This window comes from Lissotriton helveticus, chromosome 1_1 (assembly GCF_964261635.1).
Source record: "Lissotriton helveticus chromosome 1_1, aLisHel1.1, whole genome shotgun sequence".
Taxonomy (NCBI): Eukaryota; Metazoa; Chordata; class Amphibia; order Caudata; family Salamandridae; genus Lissotriton; species Lissotriton helveticus.
Genome location: NC_136057.1, coordinates 1,919,923,728 through 1,919,948,528, shown reverse-complemented (window position 1 = coordinate 1,919,948,528; position 24,801 = coordinate 1,919,923,728). Strand labels below are relative to the sequence as shown.

At 42.3% G+C, this 24,801-nt stretch overlaps 1 protein-coding gene across 1 annotated transcript in view; it reads right to left on the bottom strand.

Moving 5' to 3' along the window:
• Nucleotides 1-2,838: 2,838 nt before the first annotated feature.
• The window catches only part of LOC144754968 (uncharacterized), an 84,584-nt gene continuing 62,621 nt past the window's right edge, over nt 2,839-24,801 (bottom strand). The window contains exons 5-9 of the mRNA XM_078643347.1: nt 14,256-14,322; nt 11,997-12,285; nt 11,769-11,820; nt 10,486-10,552; nt 2,839-10,365 (exon numbers count right to left, since the gene is read on the bottom strand). Coding sequence (XP_078499473.1) covers nt 5,713-10,365; nt 10,486-10,552; nt 11,769-11,820; nt 11,997-12,285; nt 14,256-14,322 — 5,128 coding nt within the window. The 3' untranslated portion in view covers nt 2,839-5,712. The remainder of the gene's footprint in view (nt 10,366-10,485; nt 10,553-11,768; nt 11,821-11,996; nt 12,286-14,255; nt 14,323-24,801) is intronic.

Sequence of the window (24,801 nt, the reverse complement as noted above, 5' to 3'; positions counted from 1 at the left end):
GCCCTGAAGCCTAATTGCTCCCGGACAACGTCGGGACGGGCTGCTACAAAACCGTACAAAGTAAACATGGAGGTATAATACTGAAATATATGGAGGAAGGCTTCGGGGGACCCACGGACAACGTCGGGGCGTGCGGGGGCCCTGAAGCCTAATTGCTCTCGGACATCGTCGGGACGGGCTGCTAGTATATATATATATATATATATATATATATATATATATATATATATATATGAGTCATACAACGTCTTCAAAGTGCAATCCTGCAAAGACGAGGCGAACCCTGGACTAGTGCAAATAATTCTTTATTGGAGCCCAAACACCAAGTCGACCATGACGCGTTTCAGCCCACGAAGGGCATTGATCACATGACAAACGCTGAGAAGGTAAGGTGACCCTTTTAAAGTGACGGCGTGCTGATATGTAAACATAAACATAGAGGACAGACTGTTGTCTCCCTCCTTGCGGTCAAAACACTTCCATAGCTAAGAATGCAGTGCAAATGGATTTCATTATAACTGTAAAATACAATGATGCATAGGGCTACGATGCATGATTTAAAGGAACAGTACGAAATGTAAAAGCATGTTAAAAATTAATTAATTCCTGAATAAATTCTAAAAACTGGAACATTACTTTGACAAAAATTCTAATACATGCCTAATCAAATCGCACCAGTTATCTATTAAGCATACACCTAGCACTACTAAGGGATTGGTAAAAAACCAAGGGCCTAATTTGAAGGGACCTATTTTGATTTCCTTACCCTAGAAACAATCATTGCGTCCTAACCCTCCACATCGCTGCAATTGCTAGGATGATAAAGCCCAAGTGGGCATAGTTCAATGTGCAAATAGCAATTAAATACAATTGATTGTGCAAACTCCGCAAATAAAGACATATCAGCACGATATATCAAACCAAGTGTATACATTGTTACAAACAGTGTAAAAAAAATCTTATTATCTAAATATGTATGAAAAAGTTAAAAAAAACATTAAATAGGTTGGAAGAGCAGCAATACAATAATATGGTACAAACAGCAGGAATAACTATAAACAGGTAAAAAAATCTTCACTAGAATTCATACCATTAGGGATCCTGCAATCGAACAGTATTATGTGTCTTGTCTCCAGTTTTCGTAGGAGTGCCTCACGGTCACCCCCTCTCCTAAGAGGAGGAACTGTATCGATCGCAAAATATCTCAAGCCCTCGGGATTCTGATTGTGAACTTCCTCAAAGTGTCTTGCCACTGGGTACGCGGTGTCGCCGTTGGTAATGGCTCTTAAGTGCTGGAGTATCCTTTTATGTAATGGTAGTTTCGTGCTGCCAACATAACGTAGGCCGCACGGACACATACACCGCGTACTCAGTTTTGCAAGTTAATTTGGATTGGATGCGGACCGGAGTATCGCTAAAGGGAATCAAGTACTCACTTTTATTAATACCATTTTTTTTGCACGCCTTGCAAACAGAGCACTTAAGAAACCCTTTACTCCCAGATAGCCAGTTTCCTGCTACTCTGACTTCAGGACTGCTAGAAACCAAACTGTCACTCATGGACCTAGCTTTTCTAAAGGTGATACTGGGAGGGTTACGCAGTTGTGGTCCTAAGACTTGATCACTGGAAATCAAGGACCAGTTCCTGCGTATGATTCTACGGATATCCAGATGTTGATTGATATACGTTAATATCAGTCTGGTTTCATCAGATGGAATGGAAGCAAATGATTCAGATGGTTTTTCCCTTCTTCCTCCTTCAACCACATTAGCTCTGTTCATAGCTGTATCTAATACTTCAGACCGATATCCCCTCCTCAGAAATCTAGCCCTACACTCATTCTGAGTCAATCTACAGTCCAGATCTGAGCTGCATGTTCTTCTAATACGCAGCATCTCACCATATGGTATGCTGCGTATTAGATGGGCTGGGTGATGACTAGATGAATGTAGCACAGCATTGCCGGCTGTAGGTTTTCTAAACAGTCTAGTTTCTAGTTTAGAGTCCTGAATATAAATCTCCACATCCCAAAAACATATTGAGGTACAACTCATTTGGCTAGTGAATCCCAAATTCAAGGTGTTGTAGTTCAAATCATTAATAAACATGTGTGCTTCATCCTCGGTACCCTTCCAAATAACCAGGAGGTTGTCAATGTAGTGAAGACACTTGACGACATTGTTGGAAAATACTTCAGGTAGGGATGGCAAGAGGACCCGCTCCTCCCAGTAACCCATGTGTAGACAGGCATAACTGGGAGAAAAACAGGCCCCCATTGCCACCCCCTTACTTGATGGAATACCTGATTGGAAAAGAGGAAAAAGTTGTTGTAAAGGCACAGATCTATCATATCCAATAATATTACACTATGATATTTGAGGCAGGATGGTCTGCCATTCAGGTAATGCTGTACTGCTTTGAGTCCGTCCCTATGATGTATAGATGTATAAAGGGACAATACATCAAGTGAGATCAGTAGATAGTCAGGTTGCCATAAAACATTCCCCAATTTGTATATATATACATATGCTCTATGGAATTCCAATTGAAGCCCATGTTAAATGTGAAGGACATCTAACATTGGCTTAAATTGGAATTCCATAGAGCATATTATCAAGCCCATTATCGCCTATCTTGATAATATGCCCCAGAGTTTGATGAAGATAAAGGCAAGTTGAGCAAATCGAGCTGGGGAAGAGTCAAAAGCATTGAAAGGTGATACCATCAAAAGTTTCACGGTTCATAGTGAATAATTTTGCCTGGTAGGAAACCATTTGAAGAAAGTTGCCCAGAGTATTTCAAGTACTCAGGTATAGTAGGGACAAAACACACAAGTCTTGATGTTATGAAAAGATTTTACTACAATAGTTTACAGAAGCACATTGAGATGTTCATCTAGAAAACAATCAGTTTGATATTGGAGCCTCCCATCTATGAGGGAAATCCTTCATTTTATCTATGTAGATTATCAAGCTGTACACCTAAAGACACGTATTTACAGTGTTAGACATCAGACAATTGAAATTAAATCTTTATGATTTGTAGTATACCACTTCTCGTCCACGATATGTGACTTTCGGTGATCATCTAGGTAATATGTGATCTAAGTACACAATAATATACTGTAAATGTGTTAAACATGATAACATGAAATTAATATATCTGAAATCAATCAGTGGTCATTTGAATCAAGCTTCATGAACTTTATTTACAACATGTTGTTGATTCATTTTCCCCGATTCTAAAAATAAGAGTATTAAAACCATCTGCAAAAGTACTGATATTCGCTTGCAATTGAAAGCATACAAAGACGAAAAGGTGTTGATTCCTAAGTCGCCAGATACTTTCCTATTTTGAAAAACTTGGACAAAAGGTGGCCCTTTTGTTGATAGTATCCATAGAAATGGTATAATAATGGAAGTTGTCTTATTTCTGTGTGTTTACTTTAAAGTCAGGTAGCACTGACATCTCAAAGAAATCCTTTACTGATGATTAATGCAGTAGTACTAAAACATTGTGTATTTTGTTGCAATACCCACCGCACCATGAAACATGTCTACAACACACTGATTAAAAGTGACTGCAACATCAAGCAAATTCGGAGAAATTTGTACTTTATGTAAAAGTACAAAGTTCCAAATATTGGTCCAGTAAGGTGTAGACAAATATGTACCCAATCCCTTCAGCTAGACATCATTTTTATAAGGGATAGGCTAGGACATCAGACTCCGCAGATTTGTTTATGTGGCACCATTCTCGTTGTTTGTGCTTGATCGTGAAATCCCAGTATGGGACTTCCAGGACCAAGAGAGGTAATTATATGGTCTAGGGGCTGTCCTTGGATTTCCCTATACATTAGTAGCCATTTAGTCATCTCAATTTTCTAACTCGAGAAGTCCTACCATGTGACCCAGGTATTACTGAGAGTGCAAAATGTCACTGGAACAAAGTAAGTGGCCTCTGCTTACAGACTTGCGCAGCTACAGGAAAGATGCAGTTGCAGAGCAGGGTCCGCATTTTCAGCCTTTTTATCTTTCAAAGAAAAAAACTGGCACATTCAGAATGAACAGAGCTAGCTATTTTTTTTAATGATTGTCCACTTTATACAGCTATTTTAAAATCAGTGCCTTGTAGAACTAAATGCTATGAAACTCAAATATGGTGATAAGTATTTTATATACATTCTATGAATTTAGGTTTTGTGAGGTTGAGCGGCATTCTAAGATTTAAGGATTCAGGTATCATCCGTGATGGTTGGTGGTCTCAAATGTTAATCAGGCTTCACGGTATTATATGCTTCTAAATGTTGTGCGGGTTTTGGAAGATTCAACAAACACAGTCTGGAAAATCATACAGACTAGAACATGTAGTTCTTGCAAGATCTATTATGCATGAACCAAGGGATTTATCAACTGAAATATGCATGACTGAGATCTCAATCCAAGAGATATTAGTGTTCCCATACTTGCTGTCAGGGACACACCTGTGATATATGATCCACAGATTTGCATGCCTAGAGTAAGAGGGCTGAAATTATGATTACTTGGCAAGGAATTGTCAGTGGTATCAACACTTGTGATGCATATATCATGGATGTGAAAACCACAGGTGTAAATGTAAAGGATCAAAACTCCTTGGATATACAAACTATGGGTATGACTGTCAGGGGAACAAACAGTTTCAGTTTCTGGGGGAGGTAGCTCAAGATATTTCTGGATAAAGAATTGTTGGGGATCTTGCTAGCACAGAGTTAAACACTTAGGACTTTTTGAAAATGAAGATGATCAATAGGCATCTCAGTACTATCAACAATATTGCCAGTGACATCAATATGAGGGATCTCAATAGATGGGGCTTGGTCACCAGGGATACGAGGGATATGAACTACTGGAACAGGATGACAAGAGATGTGGAAACCAACAATCTCTATAATTGGAACATAATTTACAGAGGAATCTCAACACTTGGTAAATGTGAAGCAGTAAGTAACAACACCAGGGATTTGAACACCCAGAATATGTTGACCAGGGATATGAGTTCCGAGAACATGAAGTCCAGGTAAATGGTGACCAGAAATAACAATACCGCGATGTCAAAGCCTGAATCCTGGTGACCATGTACATTAATACCAGGGAATTCAAAGCCTCGAACATGCTGACCTGATATATTGATATCAGGGATTTCAACACCTGAAACATTATATCCAAGGATATGAATATTTGGGATCTCAGCACTGGGAACACAAGTACCATTTATATGAATATCAGGGATATTACAACCGGACAGATGATAAACAGTGATATGAATACCATTGATCTCTACAACTCAAACGTTTTCCAAAAATATGAATCTCTGGTATCTCAGCACCTTGAAGGTGATGACCAGGTATATAGGCACTCGGGATATCTAAAACCCTGTTAACATGCTTACTAGATAGATGAATCCCTGGGATATTAGTATCTGAAACATGGATGCCAGGGATGTGTGTGCCAGGAATCTCCGCTCCATTAACATGAATGCTATGAACTTTAACACCTGGTTTATGTTTGACATGCACTTCAATAGTCGGAATTTAAACACCTGGAACATGGTGACCTTGGATGGAAACACCAGGGACTTCAGCACTTAGAACATGTGAACCATTTATATGAATACCATACCCCACCTGTAACATGTTTACCAGCTATGTGGTTACCAGGGACCTCTGCAGTTTAAATATGCTTACCAGTGACATGAATACCATTGTTCTCAATATTAGTAGCATGTGCACCATTTATGTGAATACCGTGGATCTCAACACTAGGAGCATGTTTTACATGCATTTGTTCAGTATGGATTTCAACACCTGGAACATGATGACCTGCGATGTGGACACCAGGGATCTCAGAACCTGGAACATGTGAACCATTAATGTGAATGCCATGTATCTCAACACCTGGCATTTGTTTAGCAGAAATATGAGCTCCATGGATTTCAAGACCTGAAAGTTGGTGACCTGCAATGTGAACACCAGGGATCTCAGCACCTGGAACATGTAAACCATTAGTAAGAGTTCCATGTATCTCAACACCTGGAATATGTTTTTCAGACGTACGTGTTCCATGGATTTCGAGGCCTGGAACTTGGAGACCTGCAATATGAAAACTAGGGATCTCGGCACCTGGAACATGCAAAGCATTAATATGAGTTCCATGTATTTCAACACCTGGAATATGTTTTCCAGAAATATGAGTACCATGGATTTCGAGATCTGGAACTTGATGACCTGTGATTTGAACACTAGGGATCTCAGCACCTGGAATATGTGAACCATTAATGTGAAGACCATGTACCTCAACACCTGGAATATTTTTTCCAGAAATATGAGAACCATGGATTTCAAGACCTGGAACTTGGTGACCTGCAATGTGAACACCAGGTATTTCAGCACCTGGTACATGTACACCATTAATATGAGTTCCATGTATCTCAACAACCGGAATATGATTTCCCGACATATGAGCACCATTGATTTCAAGACCTGGAACACGGTGACCTGCAATGTGAACAGCAGGGATCTCAGCACCTGGAACATGTGAACTATTAATATGAATACCATGAATCTCAACACCTTGAATATGTTTTCCAGAAATATGAGCACCATGGATTTCAAGACCTGGAACTTGGTGACCTGCAATGCGAACACCAGGTATTTCAGCAACTGGAACATGTAAACCAGTAATATGAGCTCCATGTATTTCAACACCTGGAATATGTTTTCCAGAAATATGAGCATTGTTGATTTCAAGATCTGACACATGGTGGTCTGTAATGTGAACACCAGGGATCTCAGCACCTGGAACATATGAACCATTAATATGAATATCATGTATCTCAACACCAGGAGTATGTTTTCCAGAAATATGAGCACCGTGGATTTCAAGTCCAGGAACTTGGTGACCTGCAATGTGAACACCAGGTATTTCAGCACCTGGAACATGTAAACCATTAATATGAGCTCCATGTATCTCAACACCTGGAATATGTTTTCCAGAAATATGAGCACCATTGATTTCAAGACCTGACACATGGTGACCTGCAATGTGAACACCAGGGATCTCAGCACCTGGAACATGTGAACCATTAATATGAATACCATGTATCTCAACACCAGGAATATGTTTTCCGGAAATGTGTGCACCATGGATTTCAAGAACTGGAAGTTGGTGACCTGTAACTTGAACACCAGGGATCTTAACACCTGGAACGTGTAAACCATTAATATGTGTTCCATTTATCTCAACACCTGGAATATGTTTTCCAGAAATATTAGCACCATTGATTTCAAGACCTGAAACATGGTGGCCTGCAATGTGAACACCAGGGATCTCAGCACCTGGAACATGTGAACCATTAATATGAATACCATGTATCTCAACACCTGGAAAATGTTTTCCAGAAATATGAGCACCGTGGATTTCAAGACCTGGAACTTGGTGACCTGCCATGTGAACACCAGTTATTTCAGCACCTGGAACATGTATACCATTAATATGAGTTCCATGTATCTCAACACCAGGAATATGTTTTCCGGAAATGTGTGCACCATGGATTTCAAGAACTGGAAGTTGGTGACCTGTAACTTGAACACCAGGGATCTTAGCACCTGGAATGTGTAAACCATTAATATGTGTTCCATGTATCTCAACACCTGGAATATGTTTTCCAGAAATATTAGCACCATTGATTTCAAGACCTGAAACATGGTGACCTGCAATGTGAACACCAGGGATCTCAGCACCTGGAACATGTGAACCATTAATATGAATACCATGTATCTCAACACCTGGAATATGTTTTCCAGAAATATGAGCACCGTGGATTTCAAGACCTGGAACTTGGTGACCTGCCATGTGAACACCAGTTATTTCAGCACCTGGAACATGTACACCATTAATATGAGTTCCATGTATCTCGACACCTGGAATATGTTTTCCAGAAATGTGTGCACCATGGATTTCAAGACCTGGAAGTTGGTGACCTGTAACTTGAACACCAGGGATCTTATCACCTGGAACATGTAAACCATTAATATGTGTTCCATGTATCTCAACACCTGGAATATGTTTTCCAGAAATATGAGCACCATTGATTTCAAGACCTGAAACATGGTGACCTGCAATGTGAACACCAGGAATCTCAGCACCTGGAACATGTGAACCATTAATGTGAATACCATGTATCTCAACACCTGGAATATGTTTTCGAGAAATATGAGCACCATTGATTTCAAGACCTGAAACATGGTGACCTGCAATGTGAACACCAGGAATCTCAGCACCTGGAATATGTGAACCATTAATGTGAATACCGTGTATCTCATCACCTGGAAAAAGTTTTCCAGAAATATGAGCACCATGCATTTCAAGACCTGGAAGTTGGTGACCTGCAATGTGAACACCAGGTATTTCAGCACCTGGAACATGTAAACCATTAATATGATTTCCATGTGTCTCAACACCTGGAACAAGTGTACTAGGTATATGAATACCATGTGTTTCTACAACTGGAGCATGGTGGCCAATTATGTGAATGCTTGGGATCTTAACCTCCGAGGCATATATACCAGATATGTGGTTACTAGGTATCTCTGCAACTGAAATATGTTTACCAATGACATGAATACCATTGTTCTCAATACCAGGTGCATGTGAACCATTTATATGAATACCATGGACCTCAACATCAGGAACATGTTTTGCATGCATGTGAATAGTAGGGATTTCAACACCTGGAACATGGTGGCCCGAGACATGAACAGCAGGGATTTCACCACCTGCAACATGCAAACCATTAATATGAGTTCCATGTATCTCAACACCTGGAATATGTTTTCCAGAAATATAAGCACCATGGATTTCAAGTCCTGGAACTTGGTGACCTGCAATGTGAACACCAGGTATTTCAGCACCTGGAACATGGTGGCCCGAGATGTGAACAGCAGGGATTTCACCACCTGCAACATGCAAACCAATAATATGAGTTCCATGTGTCTCAAAACCTGGACTATGTTTTTCAGAAATATGAGTACCATGGATTTCAAGACCTGGAAGTTGGTGACCTGGAATGTGAACAGTAGGGAGCTCAGCACCTGGAACATGTGAACCATGAATACGAATGCCATGCATCTCAGCACCTGGAATACCTGTACCAGATATATGACTACCATGGACTTCAACACCTTGTACATGGTGATCAGGAACATGGACAGCAGGGATCTCAGCACCTGGTATATGTTCACCTGTGGTATGAATAACATGTCTCTCAATGCTTGGAACATGTGAACCATTCACATGAATTCTGTGGATCTCTAAACTTGGAGCATTATGTCCAGGAACAATAATATTACTGACTTCAACACCTGTAACATGTTTACCAGTGATATGAAGACCAGATGTCTCAGCTCCTTGAGCATGGTGACTAGTGAGTTGCTTACCACTGATTTCTACACCAGGAGCATGGTGGCCAGTGACATTAACAGATTGGATCTCAACCCCTGAAACATGTTTTCCAGGGACATGATTACCATGGAAGGCAATGCCTGGAGCATGTTGGCTATGGGGATGAATATCATTAATCTCAGTACCTGGAACATGTTTACCAGGGACATGAATACTAATGAGTTCGACTCCAGGAACATGGTGACTTGGGACAGGATTGGGGTAGATCTCAACACCTTGACCATGGTGACCAGGGACAGGAATGTGATGGATATCCACCCCTGAAACATATTTACCACCATGATCAGGGATTTGAACAGCTAGATCATGGTGAGGAGTAACATGAACCACAGGGATCTTGAACCCGGGAGATTGTTTTTCATGAGTATGAATTTCATGATTCAAAGTACTAGAGCTCTTTTTAGTTGGATGTTCAGAAACTGTTGTCCTAATGCTAGGGACATGAACAGCTGTGACAGTGGGGTTGGGATGTTTTGGTGCATGGATGTCTTTGCCTTCGGTGTGAATGCCTGGTTTATACATGTCAAGAAAAGGAGTGATTGGAATTTCATGATTGCGAATATGAAAGCCTGATAAATATTTGGCACCAGGGATAGGAATACCAGGGATATCAGTTCCTGGAATTTGAAAGCCAGGTAAGTGCGTTCCAGGAAAATTCATGCCCGGGATAATTCTTGGCAGGCTAACATCAGTCGGTACAGAGAGCACAAATGATCCACTGAAGGCCCCAAATTCATGGCTGTGAATGCCATTTCTGCTGGACCCTTGGTAACTGCTGTGTCCTGGTCTCTTCTCCACTCTCACTTTTCCACCTCTCTTGGGGATCTTCCATGCATGAATGGCTGCTTGACAAATTGAAGAGTCCTAGAAGGGAGGGGAAAAGAGATAGAGTTTGAAATCCACATGTTTCTCTTTCCTTATATCTGCTCTTGGTATTTTCTTATTTCATACTCAATTAAAGATATGAGTATGCGTAGAACATACCTCAGTGTAGACATCTGTTCCCCACACTTTGAAATCATGTGTGAAACATCCATCTGGGCAAATAACTCTGAAACACATAATTAAAAAAGAAATAATTTGTGGCTGTTCAACTAATTTATTAGGCATGAGCTCTTTTTTATCAAAATTGATATTGGTAGCTTTTGTAAATCTTAAAAACCATGGGTGCTGAAATCTGGTTCATAACCAGCTAATTTGATCTTCGAGGTAGATCATGGCACAAATCACCTGGTAGTATACAATCATGGCAAGTATCAAACCTCAATTAAATAAATTAGCCTGGTTGGATCTGTCAGCCTTAGGGTGGTCTCCCTCCAAAGTTTTGGCCTTCCTTTTCCATATTTGCTGATCTTATTTCTGCTGGCCTTAGCACTCTGCACCTTTTTCCACTGCTAACCAGTGCTGAAGTAACTCTCAGAAAGGTTTATTTTGCCAGGGCGACATGGTAATTAAGAACTTTACACACAGGCTTCAGTGGCGGCTGCTCCCAGGAAGCAGCAGTGAGGTGCTTAGGGGGAAAGAGGGAGGAGGGTTAAGACAAAATAACAAATCACTTACAAGCTAACCGGCCTCTTCCACTTTTCCTCCATCCTCTTTCTGGCTTCTTCTGTGGAAACAGGAAGCAGGAAGCACCCAGGCTCCCCATAACCAATCACAACGCTGCAATGCAGCATTGTGATTGGTCTGAGTGCAGTAGTTTGGTGCTCAGCCAAGGAATTTGATCCAGGCATGTCCTCCATGCAGGCTGTAATGCAGCCTGTATGGAGAACATGCAACGTGTGCATGAATGTTTGGCCAGCCCGAGAGGGTTGGTCAAACATTCATGCACACTAACAAAGTGGCCTCCACTCCCCTCCCCTCCCCCCTCCCTCTGAGAGCAGAACAGATCCTCCCCACCAGACGAGATACCTCAGCAGGAACAAATAACATGATAATAGCTCAAGTTATTATCATTTTAGTTTTCCATTTCTTTCACTGCAAAAAGCAGGGAATTCCAAAGTATGCTTATAAACTCAGTCCTCACCTGCAAGTTCTCTTTCTAAACCAGGTCACAATTTGCAGAAGGTATTCACAGAAGAATGAGAATTCTATTGCAAGTCTGCAGTCAGTTCTATAAGGCTGGGAAAACATGATCATTTACCAAATCACATATGGCACAATCTGCTCTGGAGGTTATATGATTCCCATTGCACCAAGCCCACTTCAGTGGTATGCTTGATGCCATAAAACTGTCAACATTAAATGGTCCCTTTAGTGGTACTCACAGTGAGATCATGTCAGAGAGGTCTTCTGCTGTGGTATCACACTGAGCCAGTACTGGAAAAGAAGAGAATACACACTAAGGAATTGACATGATGTAATTCTCTGCTAGGGACATTTTGAAACGTGAATACACAATCACTGATGTTAAAACAGTAGACAATGACAAAAATGACACAAATGACATAGGTAGCCATAAAGATGGGACTCTAATGGTAGTTGAGTACTGTTACCTGTGACAGAAGAGGTAACTTGGTAGTTTGGTATCTCTATGTCAAGGAGGTGAATCCTGGTAAGATATAGGCCAGGAAACGAAGTGCTGGGGAAGTTCATGAACGGCTCAGGACCAGCAGATGAAGTAAGCACAAATGATTGAGGTCCAGCCTCAAGTGCAAGAGTGGTTACTCCATTATTTGTGGATTTGTCATAACTTTTCGCTCCGGGCCTCTTCTCCACAGTCACATGGCCTCCAGCATCGGTGATCCTTCCGGCATTGATGGCAGCCCGGCAGATTGAAGAGCTCTGAGAGGAGAGAAGAAGAGAGAAGAGGTGAGGGAAGGGAAGGGGCGAGGCAGGGAGAGGAGGGAACTTTTCCCAGGTATGGGGGCGAGGGAGCCATGACCGGCTGACTGTCTTCGAAGTTACTCCAGTGGACCCGAGCCTACACGCCTCCTCTCCCTTCCTGACTTTGATCTCTGAACTATGTACCCCCCCCCCCCCGGACTTCTCCTGGCACTCTATAAAATACTCACTGGGTCACTCTCATGGGCTTCTTTACGTTTTTTTCTTTTGCCCTGCCCACCATTTTGCTGCTGTTCTCAGGCGCTTTTCTGTGGACCCTGAGCCGCCATCTTGTCCATTCCCTCGTCCTTTCCCCTTTTCCCTCGTTTCCCCCTTGACAATCCTTAAATGTTTCTTCTTTTTTCTGATTTGCCTTTTCTCCATACCCTTGTATCCCTCTCACCCTCCCTTGGTGTTGTGACTGCGTCCCCCCTCCGACCCCCCTTAATGGAACTCTGCTCTCCTGGTTTTTTGGGTCTTGACCTGAGAAAATTTACTATTTGTATATATATGTATATAGAGATAACTCTAATCACTAGTATATGCAGTAGACCTCTGTACTCTCTACCATTCCCATGTGACTCTTAGAGTATATCAATTTGTATCCCTTCCTTATGTATATAGAGATAACTCTAATCACTAGTATATGCAGTAGACCTGTGTACTATCTACCATTCCTATGTGACTCTTAGAGTACATCCATTCACATCCCTTCCCTATGAGATAATTCTAATCACTAGTATATGCAGTAGACCTTTGTACTATCTACTATTCCTATGTGACTCTTAGAATATATCCATTTGTATCCCTTCCTTGAATATCTCTTCCTTGTGTGACTATATAACTTGTACAGTTGCAATTTTTTTCTGTTTGTATCTTTTATGTAACGCATGTAATCCTAAATCCTTATGTATCGCAACTGGTTCTTATGTTCGCGCTATATAAAATTGCATTAAATAAATAAATAAATAAAAAGGGAGGAAGAGCGGGTGGAGTGGGGAGGGAGAAAGAGAGACAGGAGGAGAGGAGAGAAGAGGAGAGAAGAGGAGGGAAGGGGAGAGGAGGGGAGGGGAGGGGAGAGGAGGGGAGGGAAGGAAAGGAGGAGGAGAGGGGAGTGGAGGAGAGGAGAGGTGAGGAGAGGCCGAGGCAGGGAGGTGAGAGAGAAAGAGGGGGTGGAGTGGGGAGGGAGAAGGAGAGACGGGAGGAGAGGAGACAAGGAAAGGGAAGAGGAGGGGAGGGGCTAGGCAGCGAGGGGAGGGAGAAAGAGGGGGTGGAGTGGGGAGGTTGAAAGAGAGACAGGAGGCGAGGAGACAAGGGAAGGGAAGGGGAGAGGAGGGGAGGGGCGAGGGAGAAAGAAGGGTGTGGAATGGGGTGGCGAGGGGAGGGAAAAGAGAGACAGGAGGAGAGGAGATTGGAGGGTAGGATAGAGACGCGGGAGGGAGGGAGAAAGAGAGGGGTAGAGTGGGGAGCGAGCAAGGGACAGGAGGAGGAGAGGGGAAGGGAGGGGGAGGAGAGGGGAGGGGAGCGGAGGGAAGTGAAGGAGAGTAGAGGTGAGAGGAGAGGTGAGGGGAGGGCGAGGCGTGGATGGGAGGGGAGGGGAGGGAGAAACGGGGTGGAGTGGGGAGGGAGAAAGAGAGAATGGAAGGAGAGGAGAGGAGGGAAGGGGAGAGGAGGGGAGAGGAGAGGAGGGGAGAGGAGGGGAGGGGAGAGGAGGGGAGGGGAGAGGCGGGGAGGGACGGAGAAAGAGGGGGTAGAGTGGGGGGCGAGAAAGAGAGACAGGAAAGGAGAGGAGGGGAGGGTGTATGAGTCAGAGGTATGTGTGCAGATTTTGCAATCTCTGTCTGCACTTTTCTGTGCATTAAATTCATTCCTAACAGTAAGATACATGAAGCGTTGTATCTATACTGAACAGTTGAGTCAATGGGGCTTACCTCCGAGTAGATACCAGATCCCCACACTTCAAATTCCTCAGTCTGGCATCCTTCAGGACAGATGACTCTACAATGGGGAACAAAGAAACCCCAGTTGATTCCTCCATGTGCATTCTCAACTTTGACTGTTAGATTGATGTCATTGCTGCAATCCCTTCAAGGGAACGTGCTGCTCCTAGTCTCCAATCATGTCTTATAGGTATCCTTCCACGAACTGTGTATCCCTTACTCTTAGGGAATATACTAATCATAAATGTTTATAGGGTCCACTTTGCAGCCAGGGTGCTATGGAACCTGTGTCTACACGTCTTGCTTAAGTATTTGTTGTGTTTTGCAGATTTATATAGCTCGCCCAGAAGGTATTGGAGCGCTTTACATAGCACCAGTTACGTTACACAAGGACACATTAATTTTTTTGGTAGGCACTGGAAGATTAAGTGATTTGCCCAGAATCACAGGATGTGGACGTGACTCCAAGATTCGAACCTTGGTTTCCCAGACTAAAGTCGGCAAGCTAGCAGTCAGACCACATCCTCTCCCCTATGGATATTCATTTTCATTTTGATGCTAATGCTAGGAATTGGACTATTCTTAAAGTCTCTCATTTTCGACAGCTCAAACAACTCAGGTACAAGGAGATACTCATACATACCCAAGCATACATATATTGACGTGGACAGTCCTACACCTCAGATCTTGTACCACTGCATCACATCTACTCTGAATGGCATTTCTTGTCATGAACGTGCGATTATTTGTCTGTTCTTTTTAATGATTTCTGAAAGAGTTAGATTCTGTTCCATGCATAAATTCCTCAAGCCATGTAATTGTTTAGTCGAAATCCCAGGTAAAATTACAAACCTGATAATTATAGGTGCATGTGTTATTTGAAAATATGTTGTTTGCCAGTTGCAACTTAATTGATCTATTTTCAATATGATCGTATTTCCTTCTTTTTGCCTCAGTTATACCAAACATAATAAGGCTTTTGTAATTACCAAATGATCAGATCAGTGGGTGGATTATTACTCTCCCTTGCTAACAGCAGATGGCACATCAAGTCCATGAAACGAATCCAAGGACCGTTCAACATAATTCGAGTAATGAGCACATCATCTAGAAGACTTAAGGCGTCTGTTATGTCGTGCTTTGTCAGGCGCTCATCTGTCTCCGCGTCTTGAGCCGGGCTGGAACATGGAACCTTGTATCGGATTCCAGGACGGTTGGAGATCAGGGACAGAGAATAGATGAGGACTTATGAGGCTGGTGGTTGCCCTATCATTGTATTCTACAATAAAGCACTTTACAAAGATTGACTGTCCCAGACTCACATTATAATAGCACAATTTAAAGGTTTCTAGGAATTCTGAATCTAGAGTTGACTGCCCTACTGTCGGCTCTTTTTCTCCTAAATATGATCTTGCCTGTCTCATGATATGAGACTCTCTGGGGGACAACAGTAACCCTGAGCACAGGCCCACTGTGCCATAACACATGGTGGACCTGTAATCCCCTCTGTGATCCCTGAAAAGAGACCCCCAATGTGGAACTCCATCTTTAAATCACAGAGTCAATGTCCTCCACGCACTAGGACTCTTCTCCCACAGTGGTGGGTGGGGATCGAGGATAATGCAGGGTTTTCTGTTGGGAACCACCAAGATTTACATGGCAGTCCTGTGCATAAAAGAAATTGGAAGACACGGCATCGGATGGGCTCTCCTAAATTGGTCAGGCCCCTCCAAGTCCATTACAGCCAGTGTCTGCTTCAGATAATGATTTTCCAATGGCAGAGTAGAGATGCGCTGCGTCATTAGGAAAACTAGGCTAACCTGACCTCTAAATGTGTGACATAGGGCCATATGATCAAGAAAGGGCGATATATTATCGCCGCTTTTAACGGCAGGAAAACTGCCGCTAAATCGGCGATAATGGGCTTGATAATATGCCATTGTGAATTCCCAGAGAAGCTCAGGTTAACACCAGAACCTGGGCTTCTATGGGAATTCACAAGGGCATATTATCAAGCCCATTATCGCTGCTTTAGCAGCAGTTTCCTGCCGATAAAAGCGGCGATAATGTATCGCCCTGTCTTGATAATATGGCCCATAGGGACCCAAAAGGTGGCATAGAGAACATCTGCCGGATTTGAGCAGATATCCTATTACTCCCACATCCAAATGTGGCCCTTTCTTTCACTCTGCAGTTGATTCAATAGACCTCCAGTTCAATCCCTAAACAAGAAGGGAGAACATTCTTGAAGGCGTTGCCTTATGGTTCTTTGGTATATGAATTCATGTTCCAATTTGATGGCTTTGCGTATTATCAATTCTTCACAATTTTTTCCGTGCTTTAAAGCAAATTTTAATGTATCTGAAAGCAGACCATAAATTATTGGACTTCATGGTATATAAAAACTCAAACTCTCCTTTGTCATTTCTTGTAGTGTCATTGTGGCTCTTACAATATATAGACTAGAATGCATTCATATCAATGCAAAAAACATAAACTTTGTACCAAAATATACACATATAATACATGGCTAAGTTCACAAAATCACTTGGTGTTTTTTATATCCTTACGTTTTTTGTCTCTTTAAACAATTAATGCCTAATCTAGCCTTTGATTGGCAGAGTGTCCCTCAAATACGGAGATGACGACCAGCCAGTCACTAAACTTTTAAGATTTTTTTTTTAGAAACAAACTCCCAAAGCAGGAGTTCTTTTCTGAAAAACAAAAACTACAAAAAGGTTTTCTGGCAGTGAGGGGCGGAAAAAAATTACATTACACCATGTGGTGTAATGCACTTTCTCTGATTACCCTTCTCTGTCAAGACATAGGAGTAATCTTTCTATCAATGGAGTTACCAGGGGCTCATTTGTCGGAAGGCTTACAGCTGGCCCGTCTGTTTGTGACAGAGTTCCCTGTCTGCCAAATCTAAATCTAGCCCTTAGCAGATGTTAACCTATCTATCCAACTTGTCGATTTTTTGGGGACCCTCCAGACTTCTACAGTTTAAATCAGGGTCAACAATTTGCATGTTTGATAATGTACCTGCAAAATACAATTTACTGTGCTTGGTTGAAAGCTCTATCGAGAACGAGAACCCAATCGAGTGTCATCTTAAGTAAAATTCTTATTATTATTCAATAATAATTTAGGTCATGCAATCTTTTGTGCCTTATTATATGAGTACCTCCTAGCCCTTGGTTAGGATATTTTCTCACCTGTAAGGTGAAACACACTTCTATATATTCTTCATGTTTTCAGTGACTATATTTGACTCTAAATACCTCCTGTATGGAACTAATCAGGTAAATACATATAGCAGTCGCTATTAGTATGAAGAATGTTGCTATTGCATAAGGACTTTGTCTTGAAATCCACATAATACCACTCAACCCCACATAATTCAACTCCACCCAATTACACGCTACTCAATACCACATAAATACACCCCTCATAAATCTATTCTATGCCTATTAAAAATCCACATAAATACACTCCACACCATGCGACAAAATTCCACTCAACATGATTTCACTCAATGCCACCCTGTTCAATGCTACTCTATTCAACTACACACAAATCCATTCCACATGATATAATTCCACACCAAGCCACATAATTACACAACACAGTTCCACTACACACCTTATATATCCACAACATAACATGAAATTCAACATCATGCCACAAAGTTCAGCAGCACACCATATAATTGAACTCCACTACATAACACTCCACAACTCAAAATACCATTCCACAAAATTACACTCTATTACACATAATCCCACTACACATAATTCCAATCTACTAAACGCATAATTACTATCCACATAATGCCACTGCACACCATGCCACATAATTCCATTACACAAATCCACTCCACACCACACAATTCTACGCCATACAATGCCACAACTATCAATTTCAATCCAACACACATAATTCCAATACACACCACATACATCCACTTCACTACATAAAACATAGATAACAAACATTTACATTTACAACATAAATAGTTCAAACTCTTTATGTTTTTTAACACCAAAACACACAGATCTGGAGCTTAGTTCCTACCTATATGTTTTTTTCATCAACAATAAGGCACAGGTATCCACACATTTCCATGTCACACAATTCAACTCCACACATTTCCAACCAACACCACATAATTCAACACCAAACTGCATAACACAACTTAACAACACAATTACACAACATACCACATACATCCAATCCACACCACACACTTCCACATCATGCCACAACATTTAAATGCACACCACATAATTAAACTCCACTACATACCACTCCACAACACAAAATATCATACATGCCAACCCTCCCAATTCTGGTGGGAGACTACCGATTTCAAGCCTAGTCTCCCATCTCCCGATTACTGTGTGCTAAAACCCGATTCCTCTGTGAGCTTCAAATGACAGAGACTAGTCTTGCGGGGCCACAAGCATGCACTACCAGTAACCTGCTCCTTCAGGCCAGGGCACACCGTTTTGATCACGCTCTCTTTGCCTGCCATTTTGCATTGTACATGCTCTTGGCAGGTAAGAAAAACATAAATGCGTATTTGCATTTAAAATATCCGGTCCTGCAGCAGCAGACCTGCAAGTACCATGCATGCCAATAGTCTGATGTGGCCTCAATTGAAGTCAATTTAAGAAATACATTCTCCAGATTATTTTTTGAAATCTCCCACTTTTCTTTTCTAAAATGTTGGCATGTATGAAATACCATTCCACATAAATATTTACCCTAACACACAATGCCACTCCACATAATTCCAGTACACTCAATACCACATAATTACAATTCCTCCTCGTAATTGCACAGCACACCATGCAACATATTTCCACTAGGCAAATCCACTCCATACCACACAATTCCATGCCACACAATTCCAAAATGAATCCAATTCAACCCACATAACTCCACTACACACCAAATACATACATTCCATAACCCACAAGTAAAAGACATTGCCATTTACAATGCCAATAGCTCTAACTCAAACAAATTCGAGAGCTATTGCATTTCTTATGCTTGTTCATAAGTGTCACCGGTGATGTCTTTAATGTTCGAAGATGCCATCATCAGTACTTTTCTGTGGGAATTTGAGTGAGATCATTGTGCTGTTGCATTCAAATGTTGTGTGTTTAGCGGCCATCTTATATCTTGTCTGACTCTGTTCTGCCATAATATTCAGGCACTTCGTTTCTTCAAGATTTATACTCCATTAGTGTCCTTACTTTTCTATTTTATTGGCATTTACTTTGCTACAATTATTTTGCTGCATTTAATTCAATATCTCTAATCCTGGCAACATATTTACATTGAATCTATTTTTTGTTTTAAAACATGATGAAATGCAGATCAGTGTCATACATTCATCCCAGTACAGAGATCTGGGCCTAAATCCATCGTTGTTTTCTTCACCAAGCCATTCCAGTTTTAACCCAGCCATATGCAAATCAGTCTCGACCCTGTGCCCAATGGGACAGTCCAGCCTGAACTGCCAGGCCATGTCCTCCTTGGACTGGAAACAAGCATCCTAGGACCGGTTTTGGGTTTTCACCCCTCATCAGCCTAGATAGCTTGACTCCAGTGGCATGGAGAGCATGGGACCCACTTCTGTGATCTCCCACAAGATTGTTCTAAAGAAACAGGTGGTAACACAGAGATACTCTGCGACAAATATGCGGTTACCAATGGTTCCCCTACTACACTATTAAGATAGTTTTCACATGCTAGGTATAAAAAACTAGGGCCACTTCCTTATTATTAAAGGCAGTGCATGAATCTCTCATCGTAAAAGCTCGCTCCATACCAATTTTACCAAATTCTGATTTAATGTATGCCAACCACAGAATTCGAAGGCGGTTATCATAAGAAATACAGTTGTTTATTATGTCTTTTGTGAGCAATGCCTGGTCATTACTCCAGATGGATAACCAAAGTAAATATGGTCTCACTCTAATAAAATCAGATATGTATGCAAATTTAACTCTTTATGGCAGATGACATGGAGGCAGAAAGTAGTACGCCCAACAGGCACCTGCAAAACCTGCTTTCCTCAGATTGTATGGTTACACAATTTGCACCCGCCCAAATGGCGGAACCATAGGTGGCAATTGAGACACATTGAGACTTGTTTATTTGTAACATTGGTTTCAGCTGCCCCCGCCACGAGGTTGAGGAAGGGACAGCAATGATCCAATTGCCTTTGAAAATAACATTCTGCGGTGTGCAAAATTAGGTGACCAAGCTCCAGAGGATAAAAACGTAACTCCTAGGTATATAACACTTGTTAAGCAGTTATTTCCAACTCGCATAGAAGACAATTGAATACAATGTGGCCCACATGCATGAGCACTGATTTTGAACAAATTATCAACCAGGTCTCTGCTTATATTTATACAGCCTGGAAAGCCATCAGATTATTGACGTCAGCCAGTTGCACTTCCTGAAGGCATTTGATTAAAAGCTATCACATCTTCGGTGGTGAGGCCAGGTAGGAGACCAGCCAAATCATGCCCCCCACCAGCTCCACAATTTGAGCACTGTATTATCCCCAAATAGCATTCTAACCTGCATTTAGATGAAAGGACAGGCAAGCATAAGCCATCAGCATTGGTCAGACTGTGAGGGGAGCATTGGCGCTGACATCACTTTGGTTGAAATTAAGCCTGGGACGGAAGCCTCAAGGCCAAGCAACTAAAGAAACTGTTTCTGCTTTCTCGAAGCACCCTAATAGTTCCTGGCCTTACCTTCTGGATATGCTGGTACATGCAGCCTTCATGCCGTATGTTCACAAAGACTGTCCAATCCCCCGGAGAGGCCTGCGATTAAGCACCAGACAACGGCGCTGAATGGTGAGCAGCCGGACAGGTCTTGTGGCTTCCATGAGCAGCTGTACTTAGAGTATTTCCAATTGGCTCCTATTCTGATTCAAGCATGGATAGAATGCAATGATCCTTGCAAACCTTGACTGGAGGGGCTTGAGGGTCTCATTGGCAGCGGTGGTGAGATAACACCCTACAATCCTCACCACTGACTGACAACTAGTTGGGGATAACATGAGGCCCCCACTGCTGCTAACTCGGGCCCACTGTTCAGAGAGGGTGAGGCCTTCTCTGTGATGACTACACAACTGTGCAGTGGCTGATCTTTGCCATGCTGCCATCATGCCCCCTGCTCCTGGAGACACTGGTACCTTCCGTTAAAAAGAATTACCTGGCCCGTCCCCCTCAATGGTCCTATACCCACAAGAGCGCGCTGAAACTGTGCTCTTAGGATTCAGAATGGGGCCCCAGCCTACAGTAGAAGAAGAACAAGACAAAGGTCAGGACATTGTGGAACTGAAGGGGGGCTGAGAGAAGAAGCACCATCCACAGACATCTGAGAAATGTTTGTACCCATGTCGGAAGTTTCCCTGATTGACTTCAAACTCAGCCTGGATGTGATGCGATGTATGTGGTTCTTGCTGAGCTGCATAAAGCTCCACTGGGTCTCTGACATCGGGGTAGAACAGAGGGAGGACACTCCACAGTTCTCACTACCGGTCACAAACCTGGGAGAGTGGTGAGAGGCCTCCCTGACTGCAGCTTTACCCCCATCTATCAGGTGAAGTTGGGTCACTTTATGATGACTCCAGGGCCCTAAAGCAGCCACCACCGACTAACGGCCAACACATCCCCGCCTGCTGAGTACCTTGTAAGCTCCCCTAAAGTGAGGACCATGGCTCTCAACAGGAAAAACGCTGTTAACCTCCTCCATCGGAGACTTGCTTCAGAAACCTGATGCGTCACAGTTGGAAGAAGGGGGCTCACAAATCTTGGTATCCAAGTTAAATAAGAGCCTGACTACTAAAGAGGATATCCAAACACTGCTGGAGGAATTTCACAAAAACATCACTACTCTCCGCCATGACTTCAATAGAGTTCTGACTGACCTTGACAATTTTTTATTGCAAATGAACTGGCATTTAGAACACATTAAACCCTGGTGGCGGACCATGCTCAAGACAATATCGACTTCAGTGCTCACCTGGAGACATTGGAATGCCAACACAACCTGCTACAAGACCAGCTCGATGACTTAGAGAACCGATCACAGCAGAACAATATCTGGATTTGAGGTATTGCATGGACGGTTACCACAGCGGACTTGGAAGCCCATGTTCAGATCACATACTCCAGTCAGCCGAAGATGCTTCTGTTTTTCTAGGCCACACTCTCAGACTTTTTTCAATTTACCAACTGCAATGGCATCTTCCCTCACTCAAGTTCATTACTTCCATATAAAAGAAACACTACTAATGACCGTTCGACAACAGGGGCTCATAATGTTTTGAAGGGATGCCATCCTACTTTTCCAAGATGTTTCGACCCTCATGCTGATGAAACAAAGGAATTTCCAGCAAAATCATCCACCATCTACAAACAGGAAAGATCCACTATCGCTGGGGACTCCACTTATGTCTCCTTTTCACCTAAAAAGACAAGCGTCACATGGTGTGAAAGACTTACCAGATTGCAAGAGATTCCGGGCCTCCTTTTGCTCTTATCGTCGCAACAGTTCGAGATCATGCCCATCCCAACTTATCTGCCCAGCGAGGTGGTTGGCACTTCCAACTTACTTGATCTTCTCACAAAAGGCTCAGAAATCATGCCAACAAGGAAATAAAGAGCGCTGCCCATCAACATAAGAAAAGGAAGTTCTACCCTGCTTAAAGGCCACCAGAGGCTAAAAAATCAGGATCATAAGAATATCAAATCCCAATAGACTGAAGTCCTATCTTGCTGGTAACAGTTTTTTTTAAGTTTATGAATAAGGGGGTGGGAACTCACACAGTGGACCTAGAGCCAGCCCTTAATTCCTTTTTTCACTATACACTTATGACTCTAAAATTGAGTACCAATATCTCAACTCTGTAAATGCAGGAAAGCTACACACTATTCTCTTTACTGCTCTTGGTTTACTCCAATAGAGCAGCGAGCGCTGCTCCTATGGTTTAAATAGAAAGAGGTGGATGTTGCACTATTGCAGGGGACACACCTTCTTAAAGCCCTCACCAAACGACTCTGGTCATACCTGTTTACCTTGCAATTCCATGCTTCATACACATGCAGAACCAGAGGGCTGTCAAAACTCATACGCAGAGATCTGTCATTCCATACTGAAAGTACATTCACAGACCGAGAGGGCCGCCAGGGTAGCATCTGTGCCAAATTGGGCATATATTAGTTAACTATCATCTCTCTATGGCCTTAATGAGGACAAAGAGAATTTCTATGCTGCTCACTTTCCTAGAATCTCTCATTTTGCCACAGGTCACATTATAATTGGGGGTGACTATAATATCATATTGAAGACTTCGAAAGACCACTCTCACCCCAGACACGGCAAAAGCCCAACCACCTCTTCAGTGGCTCAAGGAATAACGGATCGAAATTTGGTAGATGTATGGTGTCATCACCACCCTGATAAGAAAGATTACACAGTCTATTGCAATGTTCAAAGGACTTACTTTTGACTTGATGATTTCCAAACTTCTAGAGGCTTGTTATCTAGACTGGTAGATTCCACCATTGATGTTAAAACACTGTCTGATCATGCCACCATGTGGTTACTGGCGAGTCCTGTAATGCAGCAGAGACCAATTTCATGGCCCTGGATATTAAATGAAATGGCCCTGAGAAATCCAGCGCTTAGGGAACCTATTGAGTATACAGTTGAACGTTACTTTGCGGAAAACAGCAATAGCGAAGTATTCCCCTTTTTACTTTTTGAGACACGGCTAAAGCAGTGCTTAGGGGTGAACTCATCTCTCACACAGCTATTTCTTATACATAACCAAACAACACAAAGCAGACCTGGAAAATCATCTCTCCCAAGCCAAGGCACAACATAAAAAATGGGGAGCCATTATAACCATGAGAGATTTACACAGAATCAGAGGGGAACTCAAATAAATACAAATGCAGGTAGTGGTCAAGGAATTACTTTACGTTAACCAAACTTATTTTAAAAAGGGAGATAAGGCAGATAGTGTACTGGAATATAAGCTCAGAGGGGCCACAATGCACAACCACATAAAAGCAATAGAAACCGAAGATGGCCACGGCTGTGGTTACGGAAACTTTGGCGATTCTCTCCGCTTTTCAATTATACTACACAACCCTGTTCTGTGGCCAGGAACTAGACAAGCAAATGTAAGACAGATATCTTTGAGACTATATGCCCCCAAACTTGGAGGCACAGATGCAACTCTTGAAGGAAGACATCTCTATCGATGAGGTGCCTGAGGCAATTAAACTAATACCCTCTTGGAAATCACCAGGATGGCTTGATGGCCTCCTTCTATAAGACATATGCCGCCCTACTAGGCAAGCCTCTCACAAAAGCATTTACATTATTTCTAACATCAGAGGTGGTAAAGGACACTATGCTATGTTCCTACCTCACTCTCCTCCTAAAATCCGACATAAATCTGACACTTTGCAGTCCAATCAACCTTCTAAAC